The sequence below is a fragment of the Rhinopithecus bieti genome, unplaced genomic scaffold (genome assembly GCF_001698545.2).
Source record: "Rhinopithecus bieti isolate Rb0 unplaced genomic scaffold, ASM169854v2 scaffold_23826, whole genome shotgun sequence".
NCBI lineage: Eukaryota > Metazoa > Chordata > Mammalia > Primates > Cercopithecidae > Rhinopithecus > Rhinopithecus bieti.
In genome coordinates, this window is record NW_016811267.1 from 1,625,474 (window position 1) to 1,636,081 (window position 10,608).

Here is a 10,608-nt window from a genome sequence, read left to right on the forward strand (position 1 = left end):
AGGGAGGGAGGGAGGGAGGGAGGGAGAGAAACAGGGAAGAATGGCAGGCAGGCAGGAAGGAAGGAAGGAAGGAGAGAGAAAGGAAGGAAGGAAGGAGAAGAAGAGAGAAAGAAAGAAAGAAAAGAAAGAAAGAAAGAAAGAAAGAGAAAGAAAGAAAGAAAGAAAGAAAGAAAGAAAGAAAGAAAGAAAGAAAGAAAGAAAGAAAGAAAGAAAAAGAAAGGCCTGGTATGGTGGCTCACGCCTGTAATCGCAGCACTTTGGGAGGCCAAGGCAGGTGGATCACTTGAAGTCAGGAGTTTGAGACCAGTCTGGTCAACATGGTGAAACCTTGTCTCAACTAAAAATACAAAAAATAGCCGTCATGGTGGCGGGCATCTGTAATCCCAGCTGCTCGGGAGGCTGAGGCAGGAGAATCACTTGACCCCAGGAGGCAGAGGTTGCAGCGAGCCAAGATAGTGCCACTGTGCTTCAGCCTGGGTGACAAAGGAAGACTCCACCTCAAAAAGAAAGAGAAAGAGAAAGAGAAAGAGAAGGAGGGAAGGAAGGGAGGGAGGGAGGGAGGGAGGGAGGGAGGAAGGAAGGATAGTAAGAAAGAAAAGAAAAGAAGGAAGGGAGAGATAAAGGAAAGAAAGAAAGAAAAGGGAAGAAAGAGAAAGAAGGAAAGAAGAAAGGAATGAAGGAAAGAAGGAAGGAAGGGAGGAAAGGCAGGAAGGAAGGAAGGAAGGGAGGAAAGAAGGAAGGAAGGAAGGGAGGGAGGAAAGGCAGGAAGGAAGGAAGGAAGGAAGGGAGGAATAAAACAAAAGCAAAAGCAAAACAACAAGCAGTAGAGAGGAAGGGGTTAATCAGAAAGACCAAGCAGCCACAGTCCCTCCCCTGAGTTTGTCCTCTGCCGATTGGTGGAGACACCAAGGAACAAAACTTTGCCTTTACTGCAACTGGCCAACAGCAAACACTCAAAACTACCATCCAAAATACTGGACGACATAGTTTTGCCTCTTCTCAGTTTTAGGGGATTTTGTTTTGTTTTGCTTTGTTTTTTCTCAGCCTGTGCCATTTCAGACTTTTATCAGTTACCACAGATTCATCTGGAGGGTGGTGGTCTGCTTGTTTCTTTGCCAGAAATAGAAACACATTCCTGCTAGTGCAAGAAATAAGAGAATAGGCTAGGTGCAGTGGCTCATACCTGTAATCCCAGCGTTTTGGGAGGCTAAGGTGGGAGGATCACTTGAATCCAGGAGTTTGAGACCAGCCTAGGCAACACAGTGAGGCCCCTGTTTTGTTTGTTAAAAAACAAAATTTTTTAAAATTAGCTGACCATGGTGGTACGCACCTATAGACCCAGTTACTCAGGAGGCTGAGCTGGGAGGATCACTTGAGCGCAGGAGTTGAAGGCTGCAGCAAGCCATGATTGTGCCACTGCACTATAGACTGGGAGACAAAGGAAGACCTTGTCTCAAAAGAAAGAAAGAAGAAAAGGAAAGAAGGAAAGAAGGAAGGAAGGAAGGAAGGAAGGAAGTGTGTGTGTATGAGAGAGACAGAGACAGAGACAGAGACAGACAGAGAGAGAGAGAGAGAGAGAGAGAGAGAGAGAGAGAGAGGGAGAGAGTGAGAGAGATCGAGATCCATTGGAGAGTTAGGGAAATTCAGGGCCATCTTATAGCTGACTCCAGGGACATACCCCAGATTTCCCAACTGTAAGAGTACAAATACCGCCTGGGGTGCGTGGCTCACACCCATAATCCCAGCACTTTGGGAGGCCAAGGTGGGAGAATTACTTGAGCGCAGGAGTTCAAGACCAGCCTGGGCAAAAAAATGAGAGCCCCTGCCTCAGTGAAAAATAAAAACATTAGCTGGACGTGGCTCACACCTGTAGTCCCAGCTATTCAGGAGGCTGAGGCAGGAGGATTCATTGAGTCAGGAGGTCATGGCTGCGGTGAACTGTGATCATGCCACTGCACTCCGGCCTAGGCAATAGAGCAAGACCCTGTCTCCAAAAAAAAGTGCAAATAACAACTGGGGCATGTTCCAGAATAGAGGGGTGGCCCATTGGGCCATCTGGTGAAGTTGGCTTGGAGTAAGTGAGTTGTCATGGAAACTGTCATAAAAATCAGAGCAGTTTCTCCTTCTTTCTCCCTCTGGGGTCCTCTCTGCACATCAGCTCCTCTTATAGACTCTTCCTTCAGCCTCTCTGGAACTTCAGCTTGCCTTCAGCCACAGCTGGCATCAGGAGCTCATATTTCTGTGACCAGGTGCCATCTTGCCATCTTACTGACTTTTTCTTTGGGTCCTAATTCCAAAGTACAGGGAGACAGAAATCAATTGGTCTATGGTCCCATGTCTGGTTCAATTAGTAAAGCCAGGTCTCTCATAGAGGTGGCAGGGAGGTGGTTTATGAAGCATGAAGATAAGATGGATGATTTTGGTTGCTCCAGTTCCATGAAAATATGTTATGCTTACACATCAGATCCATGTGGCGGGATGGTGACAGCTTCGCTCTTGGAGCAGACCTGAGATCCTTCTAGGCCAGAGGTCATCACCTCAGGATAGTTCTCCCCTCCCAACCCAGGGGACACTAGCAGTGTCTGGAGGCATTTTTGGTTGTCTGACTGAGCAGGGTGGTGCTCCTGGTGTCTTTCCTGAGTGGAGTCCAGGGGTGCTGTTTAACACCCTGCAGTGCAAAGGATGGTCCTACTTTAGAGAATGATCCAGCCCCAGATGCTGATAGTGCAGAGGGTAAGAAACCTTGCCTTAGCATGAGAGACCCTATCTCCATTCATCCGTCCATCAATCCGTCCCTCCCTCCCTCCTTCCATCATCTCTGTCATCCATCAATCCATCCACCCATCCATTCATCCATCCATCCATCATCTCGACCTTTCATCCATCCATCCATCGTCTCTATCTTCCATCCACCTATCCATCATCTCGATCTTCCATCCTTCCATCGATTCTCTCCCTGTGTTGCCTAGGCTAATCTTGAGCTGTGGCCTCAAGCAGTCCTCCTGCCTCAGCCTCCCAAAGGTCAGGGATTACAGGCGTGGTCCACCACACCCAGCCCACTTATGCTAATTAAAGACATGCCTTGGTGGGCCAGGGTGGAGTGGGGTGGGTGCAGTTGATTTCTGCATTATTTTCCTTGAGTTACCTCGTCCTTCCCTCCCTATACTGTCTGTCTCAGACCCCTTTGAGGTTGAGGAGTGAGCGGTTTATGGTTCTGTAGGTGTGCATGCAGAGGAAAAGATTGGCACTTTGGGAGACCAAGGAGGGTGGATCACGAGGTCAGGAGCTGGAGACCAGCCTGGCCAACATGGTAAAACCCCGTCTCTACTAAAAATACAAAAATTAGCTGAGCGTGGTGGCATGCACCTGTAGTCCCAGCTACTCAGGAGACTGAGGCAGGAGAATAACTTGAACCCGGGAGGCGGAGGTTGCAGTGAGCCAAGATTGCACCACTGTACTCCAGCCTGGGCGACAGAGCAAGACTCCGTCTCAAAAAAAAAAAAAAAAAAAAAAAAAATCGGAAAAGGTCTTCCTTGGTGAGTACTGCCCTAACCGGGCTTGGGCCCTCGTGGGCACTGTCCAAATGCTGATCCCAGGTGATGTGCTGGACACCGAGTGGGTGGCTGTATCCCTCCCTCTCTTGGCTTCTGCATCCTCCAAACGCAGAAGACATGAAATGTGCCTCAAAGGCCCACTCCTCCTCCCTTCAGGCACGGTCTCTCGGAGGCGGAGCTGAAGGATATTTTGTCCTTGGACGACGAGGTACTGCAGGCCGTGTACCGGGACTGGACCCCGCCCAGCAAGGAGCTGCTGCGCTTCCCGCCCCTGCTGTGGGTGCGACTTCGTCGGGATCTGGGATACTACATGGCCCGGCGGCCCGTGGATGGCTTCACCCTCCTGGCCATTGCCCACAGGTAGGTCCAGGCAGCAGTGGCAGGGGCACTGGGTGGGACCCCAAGAATGAGGAGGACTCACTGGCCAGGGCTCTTCTCAGTATCAGATCCTTCACTCCCCAGGAAATCAAGTCCAGTTAGGATTCTGACACAATTCACTCATTTTTAAAATTGAGTTGAGGCTGGACGCAGTGGCTCATGCTTATAATCCCAGCACTTTGTGGGGCCAGGGCGGGAGGATTGCTGGAGGCCAGGAGTTGGAGATCAGCCTGGGCAACATAGAGAGGCCCCATCTCTACAAAAAATATAAAAAAAATTAGCTAGGTGTGATGGTACACACTTGTGGTCCCAGCTACTTGGGAGACTGAGGTGGGAGGATCACTTGAGCCCAGGAGTTTGAGGCTACAGTGAGCCGTGATTGCACTGCTGCACTCCAGACTGGGTGACAGAGTGAGATTCTGTTTCAAACTAAACAACTAAACTAAACTAAACTAGGTGAAGTTCACGTAACATAAAATTCACCATTTTATTTTATTTTATTTTACCACCATGCCTGCTATTTTTAAATTTTTTTTTATAGAGACAGAGTCTCACCACATTGCCCAGGCTGTTCTCGAACTCCTGGGCTCAAGAGACACACCTACCTCAGCCTCCCAAAGTGCTGGGACTACAGGTGTGAGTCACCATGCCTGGCCAATTCACCACATATTATTTTATTTATTTATTTTATTGTTTTTTGAGACAGAGTCTTGCTCTGTTGCCCAGGCTGGAGTGCAGCGGCACGATCTCGGCTCACTGCAACCTCTGCCTCCCAGGTTCGAGTGATTCTCCTGCCTCAGCCTCCTGAGTAGCTAGGATTACAGGCATGAGTCACCACACCTGGCTAATTTTTGTATTTTTAGTAGAGACGGTTTTCACCATTTTGGCCAGGCTGGCCTCAAGTTCCTGACCTCAGGTGATCTGCCTGCCTCGGCCTCCCAAGATGTTGGAATTACAGGCATGAACCACTGTGCCCGACCAGAATTCACCGTTTTAAAGTGGACAATTAGCTGGTATTTTAGTACGATCACAATGTTGCACCCCTCACCTCTGTCTAGTTCCAGAACGTTTTCATCCCCCCAAAAGGTGACCCCGTCCCCATCAGCAGTCACTCCCCATTCTCCTTCCCTAACCCCTGGCAGCCACTCATCTGCTTCCTGTCTCTCTGGATTTGCCTGTTCTGAGCATTTCAGATCAATGAAATCTCACACTATGCGGCCTTTTGTGTCTGGCTTCTTTCACTCAGCATCATGTTTTCAGGGCTCATCCACATTGTAGCAGGGATCAGTGCTTCCTTCCTTTTCATGGCTACATAATATTTCATTGTATGGATGGACCACGTTTTGTTTATCTTCATCTATGGATGGACACTTGCATTGTTTCTACATTTTTGCTGTTGTGAACATGCAAGTGTAAGGTTTTGTTTGAACACCTGTTTTCTTTCCTTCCCTTCTCTTCCCTTTCCCTTTCCCTTTCCCTTTCCCTTTCCCTTTCCCTTTTCCCTTCCCTTCCCTTCCCTTCCTCCCTCCCTCCCTCTCTGTCTCTTTCTTTCTTTCCTTCTTTCTCTTTCTTTCTTTCCTTTTTTTTTTTTTTTTTTTTGATGGAGTCTTTCTCTGTCACCCAGGCTGGAGTGCAGTGGCACCATCTCAGCTCAGTGGCACCATCTCAGCTTACTGGAACCTCCACCTGGGAGGAGTGATTCTCCTGCCTCAGCCTCCTGAATAGCTGGGATTACAGGCATGCAACACCATGCCCAGCTAATTTTTGTGTTTTTTTTTTAGTACAGACAGGGTTTCACCATGTTGGCCAGGCTGGTCTCAAACTCCCGACCTCAGGTAATCTGCCTGCCTCGGCCTCCCAAAGTGGTGGAATCACAGGCATGAGCCGCTGCACCCGGCCTGAACACCTGTTTCTTAATTCTTCTGGGTATATACCCAGGAGTGGATTTGCTGGGTCAGGTGGTAAGTTATTTTATGTTTAAATTTTGGAGAAGCCCAAATGTTCCTCTTTGAAATCCCACCTGTAATTACATGCCTGAGATTACAGGCGTGTAATTACAGGTGGGATTTCAAATTTATGAAATTTATGTAAGGAAAATAAATTTACGTAAGGAAAGTAAATTTATGTAAGGAAAGTAAATTTATGTAAGGAAAGTAAATTTATGTAAGGAAAAATAAAACATGGACCAATTTAGAGAGAGATGTGATGTATCAAATAGCACAGGTGGCCAACAGAGTGGTTTAGGATGGCTTGGGATTGGGGAACTGCCTCCAGGAAGACAGACAGCCGCCTTTGAGCTCAATGGGTCCCCCGGGTCCATCAGCCTGTGTACCCTCTCTGTAGACAGCTGGTCGAGGTGGTCCGTGAGCGCTACCTGTCGGGATCCGAGAGAGCCAAGAGGCATACCGTCCTGGCTGACTTCTTCTCAGGGACCTGGAGCCAGGGTACCAAGAAGCTCATCACTCTGCCACTTGTAGGGAAACCCCTAAACTTGGACCGAAAGGTGAAGTACCTGGGACCCCCACTCTCCACCTGCAGCCTCCACCCTGCCCGGCATTGCTCACCTCCTTCCTTCCTCTTTTTGCACTTAAAACCTCCTCCTGACCTACTTCTCCTTTCCCACAGAGGGGAAGATGTCCCTTCTATCCCATTTTTTTTTTTTTTTGAGACAGAGTCTTGCTCTGTTGCCCAGGCTGGAGTGTGATGATGTGATCTCAGCTCACTGCAACCTCTGCCTCCTGGGTTCAAGCAACTCTCCCGCCTCAGTCTCCCGAGTAGCTGGGATTACAGGTGCCCGCCACCATGCCCGGCTAATTTTCGTATTTTTGGTAGAGACAGGGTTTCACCATGTTGGCCAGGCTGGTCTTGAACTCCTGCCTGGGCAACAGAGAGAAACTCTGTCTCAAAAACAAACAAACAAACAAACAAACAAAGTTCAGAGTTATTGTGAACTTTTCTCCCTGATGTTAAAATCTTATATAAGTGTTGTATAATGATTACAACTAGGAAATTACACTTTTAATTATTTGGTTACAGCTTGATGTTTCTTTTTCTCTGTCTCCGCTGCTGGACTGGGGAGGCTGGAGACAGGACCAGACTCTATTCTTTTTTTGGTGCTGACCGACCTTCCTTCCTTCCTTCCTTCCTTCCTTCCTTCCTTCCTTCCTTCCTTCCTTCTTTCCTTCCTTCCAACGGAGTCTTGCTGTCACCCGGGCTGGAGTGCAGTGGCATGATCTCAGGTCACTACAGCCTCCGCTTCCCCGGTTCAAGCGGTTCTCCCGCCTCAGCTTCCCTAGTAGCTGGGACTACAGGTGTGCCACTGCACCTGGCTAAGTTTCGTATTTTTAGTAGAGGCAGGGTTTTGCCATGTTGGCCGGGCTGGTCTCAAACTCCTGGTCTCAAGTGATCTGCCTGCCTTGGCCTCCCAAAGGGCTGAGATTACAGGCATGTAATTACAGGTAGGACTACCACACCAAGCCTGGTGCTGACCCTTCTCCTCTCCAATGACCCAGAGGCCCATTCACAAATCCTCTCCTGTGTGCCCAGAGTTCCTGCAGGCTCAGCTTCATCCTGTCTCTCCAGGGCATGGTCTGAGCCTGTTTCATTCACTTAGCCTCTCAGTCTCTTGCCCTAGTGCATCCTCCCAAGGATGCTTCTGACCATTCAATCTGATTATGCCTCTTGTCTAAAACCTTCCATAGCTCCCCAGTGCCCTCAGTCTTGAGCCTGACCTACCCAGCCTGATATTCAGTGCCTTCATGATCTGCTGCTTATAAGCTCCCTACTCTCATTCCCCACCAGCATCCCATAACCTGCTTTGTATAATTCAGTCCTCCTAAACTCAGCCTGCTCTTTCACACCTCCAGGCCTTTGCCCATGCGGTTCCCTTGCCCTGGAATGCCATTGTTTTCTGACACATTTTGCCACATAGATGCCCACTTAATTCTGAGGCTCAGTTCCAATGCCTCTACCTTCAGGAAACATTCCCTATTCCTCCCGGAAAGTCCCATGACCTCTGGCTTCGATTCTCTGAGTCCCAAAAGTCGTCCTCTGCCCCAGCCCTGACCAATGGGCACACGGGAGTATGTCTGTCTGACATTGCATTCTCATCCTCTCCAGCACCGTCTGGAGCATGAGGTGAATGAATGAGCTTGTGTGTGGAGTGAATGAATGGGCTTGTGTCCAAGCTGCAGTCTCCCTTCTCCTCTGCCAGGTGGCCCCTCAGCCTCTGTGGTTCTCAGACACGGTTGCAAACCTGCGGAAGCTGAAGGAATTGCCTTATCATCTGCTTCACTCGGGCCGCCTGGAGGAACTGAAACAGGAGGTTCTGGGTAAGGGCTTCCCCCATCTCAGGGGACTGAGCCTGGTGACCGCACCGCGCTCCAGCCTTCTGGAGCCTGGGGAGAGTGAAGGGCAAACGTGGAAATCCTTCGTGCCTCCTAAGGCAGAGGTTCTCACAAGGGGCAATTCTACACCCAGGGAATGCCTCACAGTGTCCGCAGATAGTTTTGGTTGTCACAGCTAGGGGAGAAGGCGCTACTTGAATCTGGGGGTGGAGGCCAGGGATGCTGCTCAATGCCTTACAGTGCACAGGACACCCCACCACAGAGAATAATCTAGCTTCAAATGTTGTTAGCGCATAGGGTGAAAATCCCTGCCTTATCATGAGAGACCCTATCTGTCTGTGTGTCTGTCTGTCTATTTGTCAATCCATCCATCCATCCATCCATCCATCCATCCATCCATCCATCCATTTATCCACCCATCTTTCTGTCCATCTATCCATCTATCCATTCATCCATTCATCTATGCATCCATCTAACCTTCCAACCATCCAACCAGCTATGTGTTTATTCGCCCATCCTTTTGTCTGTCCATTCATCCACCTAGCCATCCATTCATCTATTTATCCACCCATCTTCTGTCTGTCCATCCATACATCCATCCGTCCACTCATCCACCTCTATCTATCCATCTAACTATCCATTTATCCACCCATCCATCTATGATCTCCTTTTTGAGCCGTGAGCTAGTTCTAACCATCCATCCATCCATCCATCCATCCATCCATCCATCCATCCATCCATTTATCCACTCATCCTTCTGTCTATCCATCCATCCATCATTCTATCTATCCATCCACCCATCTATATGTCCATTATCTATTCATTCATCTACCTTTCTGGTCATCCATCCATCCATCCATCCATCCATCCATCTACCCATTATTCTATCCATCCACCCACATATCTTTCTGTTTGTCCATCCAAGCATCAATCCACCCAACTATCTATCTATCTATCTATCTATCTATCTATCTATCTATCTATCTATCTATTCACCCATCCCTCTGATCCTCAACCAGAAGAGATTCTGCCCTCCCAGGGGACACTTGACAATGTCTGCAGACATGTTTGATTGTCACACTTGGGGTGGGAGTGCTACTGGTATCTGGTGGGTGGAGGCCAGGGATGCTGCTTTACATCCCACAGTGCATAGTTCAGCCCCTTACCGCAGAGAATGATCCTGCCCCATTGTCACTACTGCTGAGCCTGAGATGCCCTGGAAGAAATGGAGAGATGATTCTCCCCTCCCAGGATGAACTGGAGGGAGGTAGGCACTTCCCACATCCTCCCCTCTTCTCTCCCTCAGGCAGCATGAGCTGGATCTCCTGCCGGGGCATCTCTGGGGGCATTGAAGACCTGCTAGACGACTTTGACCTGTGTGCCCCTCACCTGGACTCTCCTGAGGTTGGTCTGGTGCGTGAAGCCCTCCAGCTCTGCCGCCCTGCTGTGGAACTCCGAGGCATGGGTGAGTCCAGATGGCCTGGACAGGAGTGATCAGGATGGGCACTGACTTCTAGAAACACGCTCTCCTCATTGAGTCATGAGCTGGATTTTCATCAACCCTCATACCTTTCCTGTCTAAACATGTGAATTTTTCCCCAGCACTGTTTCTATAATTTTTTTTTTTTGACACGTGGTATCGCTGTGTCACCCAGGCTGGCGTGCAGTGGTGCAATCATAGCTTACTGTAGCCTCAAACTCCTGGGTTCAAATGATCCTCCCACCTCAGCCTCCTGAGTAGCTAGGACCACAGGCCCACAGGTAGGCACCACTGTGCCTTGCTAATTTTTCTACTTTTTGTAGAGACGGGGTCTTACTGTGTTGCCCAGGCTAGTCTCAAACTCCTGGGCTCAAGTGATCTTGCCTCAGCCTTCCAGAGTGCTAGGATTATAGACATGAGCCACGGAACCTGGCCTAGAATTTTAAATTGAGCCTGGGAGAACTTTGGAATGAATACTACCAAAGCAGTGCCCATCCTGTCACCCTGGACTTTTCTTTAGAAAGTGCCAGGTAGGGCCAGTCGCAGTGGCTCACACCTGTAATCCCAGCACTTTGGGAAGCCGAGGCAGGCAGATCACAAGGTCAGGAGTTTGAGACCAGCCTGGTCAATATAGTGAAACCCTGTCGCTACTAAAAATACAAAAATTAGCAGGGCGTGGTGGCGGGCACCTATAGCCGCAACTACTTGGGAGGCTGAAGCAGGAGAATCGCTGGAACCCCGGAGGCGGAGGTTACAGTGAGCTGAGATCGTGCCACTGCACTCCAGCTTGGGTGACAGAGTGAGACTCCGTCAGGAAAAGAAAGAAAGAAAGAAAGGAAGGGAGGGAGGG

General features: G+C 49.3%; 1 protein-coding gene across 1 annotated transcript in view; it reads left to right on the forward strand.

Moving 5' to 3' along the window:
- LOC108543268 (NACHT domain- and WD repeat-containing protein 1) overlaps window positions 1-10,608 on the forward strand; it is a gene marked incomplete at its 3' end in the record, with an annotated part of 53,703 nt that overhangs the window by 30,903 nt on the left and 12,192 nt on the right. Inside the window, exons 5-8 of the mRNA XM_017893682.1 lie at window positions 3,711-3,914; window positions 6,276-6,435; window positions 8,146-8,263; window positions 9,585-9,743. Coding sequence (XP_017749171.1) covers window positions 3,711-3,914; window positions 6,276-6,435; window positions 8,146-8,263; window positions 9,585-9,743 — 641 coding nt within the window. The remainder of the gene's footprint in view (window positions 1-3,710; window positions 3,915-6,275; window positions 6,436-8,145; window positions 8,264-9,584; window positions 9,744-10,608) is intronic.